Source organism: Numenius arquata, chromosome 8, assembly GCF_964106895.1.
Source record: "Numenius arquata chromosome 8, bNumArq3.hap1.1, whole genome shotgun sequence".
Taxonomy (NCBI): domain Eukaryota; kingdom Metazoa; phylum Chordata; class Aves; order Charadriiformes; family Scolopacidae; genus Numenius; species Numenius arquata.
The window spans coordinates 29,584,888-29,599,387 of record NC_133583.1 but is presented as its reverse complement, the minus strand read 5'-3'; the positions used below and the strand labels follow the sequence as shown (position 1 = coordinate 29,599,387).

General features: G+C 41.4%; 1 protein-coding gene across 1 annotated transcript in view; it reads right to left on the bottom strand.

The window, feature by feature from the left end:
- The window catches only part of NIBAN1 (niban apoptosis regulator 1), a 74,198-nt gene that overhangs the window by 11,448 nt on the left and 48,250 nt on the right, over positions 1-14,500 (bottom strand). The window contains exons 6-10 of the mRNA XM_074151304.1: positions 9,965-10,080; positions 3,102-3,206; positions 2,844-3,006; positions 1,672-1,859; positions 1,278-1,439 (exon numbers count right to left, since the gene is read on the bottom strand). Coding sequence (XP_074007405.1) covers positions 1,278-1,439; positions 1,672-1,859; positions 2,844-3,006; positions 3,102-3,206; positions 9,965-10,080 — 734 coding nt within the window. The remainder of the gene's footprint in view (positions 1-1,277; positions 1,440-1,671; positions 1,860-2,843; positions 3,007-3,101; positions 3,207-9,964; positions 10,081-14,500) is intronic.

Here is a 14,500-nt window from a genome sequence, read left to right as displayed (position 1 = left end):
TTTTACATTAAATCTATATAAGCACAGACATGTTGGAACTTACTCATTAATAAAATAAATGTCCATGGACACGAAGTGAAACTACTTAGTATTTTTATGAGAAAAATACCAGACTTTTTTAAAGAGAGAGAGGCAATAACAGCATTTTTAGAACAACTAGCGCTTTAATTTAATTTAATTTATTGCAAATTTTGACTCATGTTCTGTTCAGAAAAAAAAGCTCACTTGGTTTACACGGGATATGTTTTCTGTCTAATTCTTTGACTTGACCCATAGTCTTCACTTACTGAAAGACATTTTATTCGGCAGCATTTTGGAATGGTCCCCCATGAAAGACCCAAACAGGAAATCAGAATTTTATTTCTGATAATTCTTTGGCTGCTGATCATGGCTGTACTTAGAAGAGCTACTTTTAGGAAAACCCTATCCCAGCACTGTACTAGAGACTCAGTTCCCATATTCATAGCTCCCACTCCACAGAACTGGAACAGTTCCATTTCACAAGATTACTGACTAGATTATTTAGTTGCTCAACTACGGATTAAAATCACAGCATTCAACATAGAGCCACAAGGACAAATCTGCGTGGGATCTGGCAATCAAAGTAAGTCTACTGGCCAGCTCCTAATAGATTTCTGGCCAGGCATCCAGAAGAAATAAAAGCAAAGCAAAATTATAGCCTATAGCAATACACCCTAGAGGGGAAAAAGAGGTGGAGTCTATTTTTCATCTGAAATGATGTAGTCACTTCAACCATTCTCATGAGAAGTGAAGCTGGTTAAAGCACCTACACACAACTACATCCTGAGGCATCATCTGTGTCCGAGTAATTGCCGGTTTCTAACATTAATTGCTTTACTTTATATTAATGAGAAAATAAACTACCAAGGAGGAGACCTTCTATTTTGGTAAAATATATTTAAGACCCTTCCTGAAAAATCAATGCTTGAGAATGGAAATCAAGTAGATTTTATTTGGTTACAAGCACAACTTTCTTGAGTGCTGACACACTGGAAATTCAAAGCATGAAAGTTCAGGGGAAGAGATGATCCATCCAAAATTTTTGTGCCTTGCTGAAAGACTCACAAACATGCAACCTCACAAATATAAATGTTAAACAGCTTCTAGCTATGATTTTCTTAGGTTTCATTATCTCTAATTTGATTGAGAGAGATTCTGGGAGTTTTGTGCAGCTTTTTATCAAGATCATTTTGAAGCAGATTAGACAGACAAACCCAACCTGTTCTCTCAGGAGAAAAAACTGGATCTCACAGTACCTCTTGCATGAAGTTCTGTGTCCTCTGAATCACAAAATCAATATGATAGATCTTGAAGTGACTCTTGAGGTCTTGAAGGAGCTCCTGGAGGAGGTTGACTTTCAGATAGCAGGGCTCCATTTTCACAGAGTTGAATGGTAGTTTCATAAGCTGATCCACATTCTGCATTCCAGTGGAGGAAGAACAAGTTTGGAGAGAAAGCAACCAGAGGTGAATTTTTAATAGAGAATGTAACAGTGGCCTTAAAGCAAATTCTGTTATCTACGCTCTAGTTGCACAAATACTGCAAGACTCTAAGTGACAAAATCAAGCACTAACATACTACCACCTGGGAAAGCAAATACTGCTTGTCCTTGTGATAATGTAAAAGGCTGCAGTTATATTTTTGTCTTACCTCCTTTAGCTTCGTGATATCATTTGTATTCTGGAAATCCTGGATGATTTCATTAACTTCTTTATCAAAAAGTGAGCGGACTTCAGTGAATCCAGAACTCACCGGACCCATGAGCTCCTCCAATATGGATGCAAGAAATGGCTGGATAAGTTCTGTGCAGCACTTCTGGGCAGGCTCAGAAACAGTAGCTGGAGTGCCAGACAATACAACGGTTGCATTTAGGCTACTAAAAGATACAGTGAAAGAAGTAATCTGATCGACTTTACAATGAACTAAATGCCTCCATATTTTTCCCTGGAGTCACACCTCTGCAAAGATGATGAGGGTGATGAGAATGATGAGAGTTTATAGTTTTATGAGTGACAATGAAACATCTTTTCCCATGCCCCACCTAACCAAACTCTAGCAGCTTGGGGGCACTGTGAGAGCAGAGGAAAGGGCAGCTGTCAGCATTCATACACACTGGGAGGCTTGCACTGAGTGTGTCCACAGTGATACTATAAGGAGTTACCCAAACTTGGTACTTTACAGTTCACTGAAACCATCGTAGTCTGTTATGTGAGAATATCAACAGAACATCCTGAGTTTTATCAAAACAGCTCCTAAGTTATCAGCTATTTATTTATTTGCTAGCTTAAGCAGCATCAACTAATGTTTTGCCTGCTTTTCACACTCATTTTTATATTCACGGGAAAATTATAATTATTTCACATTAGTTCAAATCTACGAAAGAAGCCCTTTGGTTTAAGTATTCTTTGGTAGCCTACGAATTTGTCACATAACCTGAACCTGGTTCTGTGGAGCATTCCCAGACATCAGGTCAAAATCACTACACTTACAATAACGCTCATGTAACCTGTATCTTCATTACACAAGGCTGTCCAAGTGAAAATGAAAGCAGAATGAGCAACTCTAATCAGGATACTCAAAACCTGTCAGCTCTAGATCCAGCTTGAGAAGACCTGGTATTCTCACAGATACAATGGCCACAGGTATCAGTTCCCACCAAAGGCAGCAGAGGCTCAAATCATTTGTTTTCTGAAAATCAGTCTCTCCAGTTGGATTTTTCAAAACACATGAGAATTTCAAAACGATGACATCTGGTAATTTGAGCAACACAATGGGAAACATTAAAAAAAAATGCTCCACAACACAACTGTTCCTCCACTAACCTTTAATTTTTCCAGCTAAGAAGTTTTTGGAGTTCAGAATCTGATCCATGTCCGAGCGAATGGTTCCTTCAAGACTTTTTGCAAAATCTCTGCATTCTTCTTTCAAGGTACTTAATCCTTCTGACACCTGCTGCTGGACTAAGCCATAAGTTTCTTCTACGATCTAAAACCCAAATTAAATTAAGAAGCATAGATTAGAATCAGCACACACAGATAACTGCTGTGAGAAACAACTACTCTGCAAGTATCAGTACTTACACCAAACCAGGCCCGCTTCCTATCATTCCTCTTTCCTTTCATTTTAGGCAGGATCATTGTCTGAAGGTTAGGCAGGAGTTCCTCCATCACAAGGTTGCTCAGGATCTACACGGTCAGAAGATTAAAATGACATGTTCACACAGTGTTCTTCATCTGAAGACTTGCATCACTGAATGATGTGCAAACACAGGCAACCTCAAATATACAATGGCTTAGCTATCCCAGGTTGCCAGGAGGACTGGATTTAAAATATTAGGTATGCCTGAGGGAAGCTCCATGCATTTCATCTGAAGCATTTTTCACTGAAAGACTTTGAGAGACCATGCAATAATTGACTACAAATGAAATAAGATGCCCGTTAAAATTTACTGCATTCTATTATGAAATTGCCATGTGCAAATCAAGGGAGCTAAAATGACTGATATCAACTGAGCAACTAGATCAAAATTATTTGAAAAGTTGGTTTGCTGACTGCTTCTTCCCCAAACTGACCTTGTTCTGGGACACTTACACTCTCCCAGAGGATGGACCACCGAGGCAAAATCGTCCTAGAGAGTCATCAGACAAAGGATGCTTCTAATAGGAAGATAATTGGCCTGTACCGATGTGTATCTCTAGCACTTTTTCGGGTGAGAACCAACTTCACAATTAGAACAAGAAAAGAAGGGGATCTCAGGAAAAACAGGATATAGGAGAGAAATAGAATCCAGAAATGTGGGTAATCTGTGAATCAAATAATTCTACTCTATCTGATTACTTTTTCAACAGTGTGTAGCATGATCCAAAAGATTCATTAGCTCCAGCCTAATCCTGAGGCAAAAGGGTTAAAATAAATAGCTGCTGGAGTTTGTGAGAAACTTTTCAAGCAATTTTTTTTGTCACTAAAAGACAACTACACTGGTCTAAAAACAGTAAAACTTTCACAATGGAGAATTCATAAACATTAAAGTCTCCTCCCAACACCTCCAGATTCTTGAACAAAAAACATATAAAATATATAACCTAAGAAGATATTCTGTGACAAAGGTGTACCACAGCAGAAAGGTAGGGGCAAGAGAAGTGTTAAAAGGACTTCTACCCATCAAGTGGTCATGACAGAATGTAGGAAAACTGAGGAAAAGGTATAATTGCCCTATTTTTGGTTATTTCTGTAAGTAAATTGTTGTTCTATCATTGCCGTATTTTTCTAAACTGACACTGAGTACTTTTCTCCCTCAAGAACATTTTCACTCTGAAACAAGGTTCAGTGGTTGCAGAAGAGATGCATCACCCTCTGTGATCCCAGCATCTAACTGGCAATTCGGTCTTGCAGATGGCTCCAATTAGAAAGACAAGACATTGGACTGGGAATATAGACGATACCAATTTGGGGGAGTGGTCAATACGCTGGCAAGCAAGGCTGCTATTCAGAGGGACCTAGATGGGCTGAAGAAATGGGTGGACAAAAACCTCATGGAGTTCAGCAAAAGCAAATGCACAGTCCAACATCTGGGATGGAACAATCCCCTACACCAGTATAGGCTGGCAACAACTGGCTGGAAAGCATCCTGGTGGACAAGAAATTCAACATCAGCCTACAGGGTGCCCTCACAGCAAAGGGCAATAGCAGGTTGAGGGAGGAGAACATTCACCTCTGTGCAGCACTTGTCAGACTGGAGTGGTGTCCAGTTTGGGGCTACCCAGTACAAGACAGATCTTGACACGCTGGAGTGAGTCCAGCAGAGGCCACCACGATTATCAAGGGATGGAGCACATGACACGTGAGGAGAAGCTGAGGGAACTGAGTTTGCTCAGCTTTAAGAAGAAAAGGCTCAGGGGAGACCTTATTGCTGTCTACAACTACATAATGGAGGATGTTGGGCAGACAGCCAGACTGTTCTTGGAAAGGCACAGGGAAAGGGAGAAGGTGACGGTTACAAGTAGCAACAAGGGAAACAGTAATCAGGTATTAAGAAATATTTTTCACCATGGAGGCAGTCATGGGAACAAGTCATGCAATCTCCAACCTTGGGTATCTTCAGAACTCAACTGCACAAAGCCCCTAAAGTTGGCTTTGCTTTGAATGGGGGACTGGACCAGATAACCTCCAGAGATCCCCTTTTAACTAAACTGTTCTCTGGTTCTGTGGTTCTCTGGGTAGCCTACCTAGCTTTGTACAGAAGCAGCATCAAAGTCTGGCTTCTTCGACACAGCAAGAATGAAACAGTGTGAGACAGATTCCTGGTTTCATTCACTGGCACCCATTTCAGAAGTTTTCTTCAGAATTATCCCCTCAGGCTTTGCAATTCCTCTGCCTAGTTATGCACCAAACTGCCAATAAATACACAGAGTTACAGACACGTCTGATTTTGAGAGTCTAGGCTTTCCTCTCCATTATTTTTTTTTATTCATGGACACTGTATCTCTGGCCTGAGAAATCTACAAGACCACTCTTTCTCCTGCACTTTCCTCTTGCTGTTAGCCAACAAGGCAGACTATGCAAGCAGAGGGAAGCAGTTCATCACGGGACCTGCCCTATTTCTACTTCTTTGTGATCTCTACTTAGAATCACAGAATCATAGAATTGTCTAGGTTGGAAGGGACCTTTTAAGATCATCTAGTCCAACCATCAACCTAACTCTGATAAAAAAACCACCACTAAACCATGTCACTAAGCACTATGTCAACCTGTCTTTTAAATACCTCCAGGGAGGTATTTAATACTTCCTCCGGTACTTCCCTGGGCAGCCCATCCCAATGCTTAAGAACCCTTCCAGTGTAAAAATTTTTCCTAATATCCAATCTGAACCTCCCCTGGCGCAACTTGAGGCCATCTCCTCTTGTCTTAGGGAGAAGAGACCAACACCCACCTCTCTACACCCTCCTTTCAGGGAGTTGGAGAGAGCGAGAAGGTCTCCCCTCAGCCTCCTTTTCTCCAGGCTGAACAACCCCAGCTCCCTCAGCTGCTCCTCACAAGACTTGTTCTCCAGACCCCTCACCAGCTTCGTTGCCCTTCTCTGGACCCACTCCAGGCCCTCAATGTCTTTTTTGTGGTAAGGGGCCCAAAACTGGACACAGCACTCGAGGTGGAGCCTCACCAGTGCTGAGTACAGGGGGAAAAGTGTCTTTATTACTTAAAGTGTCTTGATTTTGAATGAACGACCTCAGTCCCATATTTGGTTCAATCATTTTGGTTCAATCACTAGAAAGAGCCAACAAAGGGCAACGAAGATGATTCAAGGATTGGAGCATCTCCCTTATGAAGAAAGACTGAGAGAGCTGGGACTCTTTAGCCTGGAGAAGAGAAGGCTGAGGGGAGACCTTATCAATGCTTATAAGTATCTAAAGGGTGGGTTGAAGGAGGATGGAGCCGGACTCTTTTCAGTGGTTGCCAGTGAGAGGACGAGGGGCAACAGGCACAAGCTGGAACATAGGAGGTTCCACTCAAATATGAGAAAAAACTTCTTCACAGTGAGGGTGACAGAGCCCTGGAACAGGCTGCCCCGGGAGGGTGTGGAGTCCCCTTCTCTGGAGATTTTCAAGACCCGCCTGGATGCATTCCTGAGTAACATGCTCTACCGTGCTCTAGGCAATCCTGCTTCAGCAGGGGAGTTGGACTAGATGATCTCTATGGTCCCTTCCAACTCTAAAAAATTCAGTGAAATTCAGTGAAATTTGGTTCCCTCATCCTCATGATTCAGAGGAGGGAGGGACATCTTTTATTTCGGGACACGTTCGTTTTCTGTTCATAGATCTTGCCCAGGTACATTTGTGCTGGCCCACAGCTACAGATGCACAGCTGCCCATTTATGATGGCAGAGGCAATACTGTTGTGCATGTGCTGTACCGAACAGCGCATAACCCTTTCACCAAGGCTTTTTATCTGTCCCGACTGCACAGCACATATGAGGTTGTTCACAACCTTGTGAGAGCTTTGAAGTGCAGTGGATATCCTGCAAATCAGAGACATAGTAACTCTATAAAAAAGCAGACAAAAAGCATCTTAAGGTTCTGTAGATTTCTCATTTACTCTGGGTAAAGGATTACTGCTTTGCTCAACAGTTTCGGTGAAGTCTCACAAAGTACATAGTCCTCCTTCCTCTCCAGCGGGGCTTGAACAGAGTTTTTGCCAAGTGATGCGTATTTGAACCCAGCTCTTTCCCTTGCCCAGCACGGTCCTCATCCAAGGACCGCTGCCCTGATGCACCCCGCTGCTGCCTGAGCCAATACAGAGTGCAGAAACACCGCTCAACTTTACATTTTCATCATGCCAGTGCTTTTTCATTCGTGCCATTTCATTCATGCCAGTGCTTCCTGACTTTCACGTGTTACAGCTGCCTGAGCGGGTTTTAGGCATGAACCAACACCACGATAGGGAAATGGCAGGAATTAACACAGCAAAAATAAGTAAGCAAGGGCTCTGACTGCATGCCATGTAGTGTAAAACTGAGCACCTCCTGGGCATAAGACAGCCCTTACAGAAATATAACACACAATAGCCTGCTTACTAATACACCTGCAATATATAGTATTTATATATACATATATGTTTTTTGTTGTTTCATATAACTTAAACTCTTATGGATTATGCCACACCACCACTCAAATTCAGCTATGCTGACTCAAATACCTGCCAAAACCAATGGACTGATTCAGGACCTAAACTAACGAGTCACTTAAAAATATCTCACAAATAACCCAAAATGGAGCACCACAGACCAAATAATAAATATGACAATGGATCAAACATACTCTGAAGAATCCGAACTCTCTGGAAATATTTTTAGGAATGCTGGGTTGGCTTTATATTTCTGTACTAAAAGGTGCACTGTAGGGGCTTGGGGATTTTTAATCCCTTGTTTAGCTATCCTTGATTTACCAGTATGTTATTTCTACATTCATGTAGCACCGATCAATGGAGTTACGCTAGTTTAACATTGGTGTGCTGTACCGCTCTCGCTATGAGGCTGTACTGTTGCTTATAACAAGCATTATCAAAAATTTCCTAGTTTTAACCCTGTAATTTCAGCACTTACTTTTAGAAATACCATCTAGAATTGAATTTATCCTTTGTTAGTAATGAAACATTGAAAATGAAAAAGAACAAGAACAAAAACAGGAAAAGGAACTTTCATGACACAAAATAAAACTAATAGTTCTTCAGCCGAGCGACTGGGTACTTACTAATATTATATCCATCTTGCAGTTCGGAGGCAGAACTGCATGAGCTAATGTTGCAGAGATTCTGGCATTATAAATGAATGTCAGGGAATATATTTATTGGCATTCTGCAGAGATTTTTACAGCAACAAATTGTAGCTTGCTTGTTCCAAACTATTCACTTAGCTTGGATATTTGCCTAAAATAATTATTATATTTGGTCAAAGCAGGCATGAGAACATGCTATACTTACAGAATGAATTATTACTAAGAAGATAATAGTGTAACTAGTCTGGATGTCTTCTGATTACAGTTCTCTTGAGGTATATGGGTTATGAGTAAGTAGTTGGCAAGCAACAGAAAAAATAAAACATAAAATGAAACTAGCATTATAATAGCTCCATAACTTGAGGGAGGAGGGGAGAAGAGAAAAACCCTCACTCTATCCACTGGAAGGATGAAACTCCTTATACTAAAGAATTTATTATCAGATGTTAGCAGGAAACTTCAGTCCCTAACATGATGGCACTGGGAAAGACACCATCTATAGATTCTTCTACAGTTTCCACATTTTTCAGCATTTCAAAGGTAGACTTCTCCCAAAAGAATAATCTGGTTTCTTAAAACAAAACCCTGGATCGTGAACTCTCCATCAGGCTTTCTTCCATTTTCCCGAAGGGAAGTCAGATTTCATCAAGGAAAACACCCAGCAGCTGGTACGAAAGTAAATATTTGCTGCTGAGTGTTCAGCACTTTGGAAAAAAAATTATAAATCAGGGCCCAACTAATGTCTCAACTGGAGTTACTTCAGCGACCACCAGTGCTCCAAAGCTGCTCACTCCAGTGCCCAAATACGGACCCAGACCCCAAGCTTAGCATCTCATTTCTGAAGAACCAAAGTTCACTAATTTTTGGTGGTTTGTGACTGCTACTAGGTAAGACTCTGTTTCAGAAGTCTGGCACAATAAGTAGGTCTACTAGCTTACCTGCTCAGGACTAAAAGCTTCGTTCCCAAAGAATGGGGAAAGGCAAAATTAAGAGATTCTTGAAAATTTATGTTTAGCTGCTATTCTGTTCTTTGTAAATCCTGATCTCCTACAATGGCATCCAGAGGCATTACAGGACAAGCAACGGGAAACTGTTGTATTAAGTAACAAAGGTAATAACGACAGAAGAAAAAATACCTCTTACCTGCAAAATAGCTGTTATGAAAGATAGAAAAACCGAGCACAGTGCAACGCAGCTGACAGTGAGTATCTGCTGCATACAAACCGTGGGTTCTGAGTTTGGTGTGTGTTGGTTTTGGTCTCACTGATTTACCAAAACTATAAACAGCGGCAAATGTGGTAGTGGGATGTTAGCAAGTTTTGCCTTGTTTTAGACACAGCATTTATTCACCAATTGACCCCGTGGCATAAAATTAGAGTAGATGTTTCAGCCTTTTGTGGAAATGTGTCTATCCCTACATTCCAGCACAACACAACAACTTTAGTTCATAGTACCTTTTCTTTCACTTTTTAGTAAAAAACTCAAAATTGGGTTTATTAAGAAGAAATATCACTTACGTATCAGTAAGAACTATCTTGATATCTTGGGTATTTCTGCCTACTAGATTTTCTTTTTTAAAATGCCATTTTTTTCCCAAGCAGCTTTACAACCTTCACTATCCTTAGAGCTGCCATATCCAAAGCCAAAAAAATAAAATTAGGGAGATATTTTTTTACCTCTTTTTCGTTGCCGGTTATCATTTCCCATGTCCCATAGTGGCCTTTCTCCTGCCGGAAAAACTGAATGGCTTCTAAGAACGCCTCGACTTCATAAGTGGTCTGCTTGAGAAAATCTAAGGGAAAAAAAAAAAAGTAACACAAAAGGCTTACCCATAAATAACCTTTAAAAAAAATAACTGTCCTTTTGGGATGCATTTTCCTGTTCCACGTGCATCCAGCAGTAACTTTTTAAAATCATTTACTAAACCTGAATGTCTGAAGACCTTGGGCTTTCATTAAGATTTAGAAGCATAATGTTAACTATCACATGGCACATATGAACCATCGCAAGCCATCCCATCTAAGCTGAGAAGAAAAACCAACACCAGCAAGTGTTAATATGGAGCACACGATAAGTAAGAGCTTTATGGCAGCAAGCCTCGTCTGTGGTGTGCTTTGCCAAGGCAGTCATTAACATATGAAAGCTCATCCCTTGCCTTTATACCTATAAGCCACGTAAGATGGTGCATGGGAAGACTTTGACAACACATACAAGGGCCAAGAATAGGGAGGTTATACCTCTTTCATTTAAGATAAGATTAAGAATTTAAGATACCAATAGTCAGCTGACTGCAGCATGTTGTACACCCTTGAGAAATTGCTGAACCTTGAGTTAATGCTCAATATTCTTTCCTTTGTTTTATTAAGGAATTGATGATCAACATGATTTTTCAGGGACATATAATAAATCAGGCCTGGACAAAGTAAGCACCACGGTCACACCAATTAAGCAAAAAAAGTCTGACAAAATCGTGCTGCTTTCCCTAAATATTTCAGGAACGTTTAACCACAGCTCCAGAGTATCTGGTCATCGTCCCCAGCTACTACTGCTAGATGGTAGCTCTTCCCAAGAACAGTGCAGTAGCCTGGCGACACCGTTGTACAAAAGAGATCGCAGCACAGAGAAACCTGACCAGTGGCTGAGTTATTTTGCTCTTACAAACTCCGGATAACCAGTCATGCAACAGAAATTACATCTCAGGCAACTTTTTCTTTCCAAACTGCTAAAGGCTTTCAAGATAGTTGCAGCTAACCATCTTCTTCACATGACAGTGCAGAAAACCACAGCTAATTAAGACTGCAACAGCAGTCACACGGCAGAACTAGTTTGTCATGATTTGGTGAGAAACAGTCCCCTCTGCCTCAAAACATGGAAAAGCTCCCGAGAGCAATTAGGCTGCTTGACAAACCTGAGTAAGAATTTCGGGCTGAAAAAACAAGCGCTGAAATAGTTCAGGAATTTAAGTGCTGTGTCTTTCCTATGAAACAGAGCTTCAGGATTATTGTCAGGATTATTATCTTAAGGGAAAAACAAAGCCACGATGGTTTATTGTCCCCTCTTCAAGGTTATTTACTTGCAGCCTTGATCAGCTGAAGTCCTGTTGAGCACACCTTAGGAAGAAAGGAGGGAGGAAGAAGAACGGTGATTCTCTCAAAGGTAAGTATGCTGCTTTAAAAGACACTGGTATGAATAAACGATTGTTATGTGAAGCATCAGAGAGTAAATTCTCAAGCCTTGTCTGTCAAGCAAGACAATTCTTTCAACTTGTTCATGAAACTTCTAAGGAGAGAAGCTTTATAGGAGGCTTGCATACACGCCAAGGGCAATACAGGGATTATACAAATTATGGGAAACATGAAGGATTAGCAGTGCAGTAACGCCTGAAATGTCTCCTTCATGTGCTTTACACAAAAAGGAAAGCTACCGAAACCTCCAATTAATTTCATCAAGACTTCACCCTGGCTACTGCTTGAAAACAGCGCTGTATAGATTTTATCTACATGGCAGGCAATGAGGTTTCAGATCTGCTAAGAGCCCAAGCGTCAGAACTTGCCCTTTCAGAATCTCCCCTGGGCATAATAATTACTTCAGGAAGGTATGTTAATACATACTGAGGTGCAGGAAACACACTCTCAGTGCCACTCTATAGATACCAACCCTGTTCTGCAGATATTTGGAAGTCCAGAAAGACCACACAATTTCTTCAAGCTCACATGATGATCACACATCAGAAAACCAGCCATGTAAAATCCCAACCATTCCTTCACTGGTCCCTCCTGGATTTATAGCATTTTTAATAGCAAGTTGCAACAGGATGCTAAAATATTAGTAAAAAAGTTGTAAGTCAGGCCGGTCACTGCCAAGAGAACATCCTCTGGTACCAGCTTTAATGAAAGAATGGAGTATTCCACCTGAGAAACTGCTGGAGTGTTGCATCTGAAAGCTTTTGTCCTCCCAAAATTAAACTCTCAATATTTTGACAAGAATAGAGCCAGGCTTGGCTGGAGGAAGGGAGAACTGCAGCTCCCACAGCCCTCCGATCATGACTCACATGTTTTCCTTCTTCACAGCTGTGCTCCCTCCTAACCAAAAGGGAAAAGAGACTACCCAAAGGGCTGGATCTTGGACCTGCTGAGATGATGATGTGCCAGTGCTGTCAAGAGTCTCCCTTCTAAGATCATCGTTTTAAACTCCATGCTCAAGGGAGTATTTTCTCTCTGCTCTGACTGTCCCTTACTCTGTAGAGAAGTAGAAAGAAGGTGCTAAAAATCCAAGAGCGATTAATTTGAATAGTTCACAGGAAAAATATCAAGCTGTACCATAAAATCCCAATCACACATTCTTTCCAATGCCAGTAAACACAGGAGAAAAACACAAGTATGGCAGCCTTTATTACAAAACCAGCTCGAAGTAGAAAGGCAGCTTTATCCTTCAAGGCTACTGCAATTGCTTAATTTAGGGAATTTTATTCTCACTTTCCATAGGAGGAAAAGATTGCATCAGTGATAAGGCACTGAACAATCAGATCCATCCAGCATTGCACTGTGTAGAAGCTGTTGGTGAGTCACACAAGACAGAGGCACATTCATGGGATATGGCTCAAGAAAAGAGAATTGTACCCAAGCTGAAAGGAGCTGCGGTGCACATCCTCCAAGATTTCAGTAGGGAAGAGCCAGGGCTTCTGTAAATCAGATCCAGCAGTTTATGAAAAGGCTAGAGGACTGCGGCAGGCTTGGCTGCCAGCTCCGTTATACCATAGCAAAGCAAGGAAAACAATGAATAAGCTGTTGGGGTAGCCCCGCTTGCGTGCAAGAGAGAGAATGATGCGTGGGAGATGGAAGCATACGCTGCAGCTGCAAACAGGGCAGGTGGTAAACCCCAGTGGTATCAGGAACGATTGTTCATCAGTAGAAAAGACAACGTGTGCTTTGCTCTCCTGGAAGCCCTCACAGGGGCTTCCCCTTAAACAGCTCTGTCTGGCACCTATCATGAGTCAGGCACCTCGTCCCTGCTGTTTGTAGAAAGTGGAGCATGCTAGGGAACCTTGGTGCTGTGGCGGTTGTAGGTCATCCTTATCCAACTCCCATAGAAAGCCATAAAGTTTACTGAATGTCCTCCAGCAAAAGGCCAGTGAGGCTTTACAGGTACCCAGACTGATGTTACATGTTTAATCCAGGCTGGTCTTCACTTGGAAAATTAGCCAACCAGCTTCTCCATGAGCTAATTAACACAACATCAGCTTATTTGTGGAGAGCAAAATGAAATTCTGATTGTTCTGTTTAATTTTAAAATAAGAAAACCCAGAGACTCGTATCTTTACATATCCAAGTGTGGAGCCTAATTTTGATAACAAATAAAGTATTGCTAACCATAGATTCCTTTTTTAAATATAACAGAATAACCGCTATAAAACTCCTTTTAAAAAGATGGAAGGATATCTGGAAACACCATGACTTCATGTATCTCCCCAAATTTGCACGCCTCTCAGAGGCACAGCTGAGTTTGTTCAGTACTGCAGAAAGCTGTCTGTAGGAATGAGCTTCCTTGCAGCGTATAAACAGTTTAAATCTCTCTTAAAAAAATAATATATATATCAAACATTAACTCGTCAAAATAATCCACAGAGCACCAGGCTACTCGACACCCACTGAGCGCACTCGCACCTGGTGTAGAAGCGTTAACTTAAGAGGGTCCCTTTTCAAATTTCAGCTGTATCCAATGGTTTGGCTGCTGTGGGACTTGGAGTCTCCTAATGAGGTGCTTCAGGCTATGAGCTGCGGCTCCCTCTCTGTCACTTGGCAGATCAATGTTTGGTCCTCTGGGTGAATAACGAGGAAATCTTTAGTCCCAAGTTCCTACGTGCTCTCCCACCCATGGCAGGACAGCTGCACCTTTGTTTGAAGATGGATGTGTTGCTGGCAAATTGTTTAGAAGCTCCCCCCTCCCACCCCCTGCAGGAAAGGCCATCTGAACAATTTTTTTGACTTGCTAACACTTCTTGTGTGTGTCTAAAGACAGCAGTGGAAATTAATTGCCCTGGTGAATTCAGTCCCATCCGTAGCCATAGACCAACCAGTTTTACATCAGTCAAAACACCGAAGAACTCTGCAAAAACTTCTGTAAATAGGCCTCATTATCAGAGAGGATGAGTGCCGGAGACCTCACTGCCTCTAGCTAAAATAGTGAATTTTCAGCAAATCCAGATAAAATAA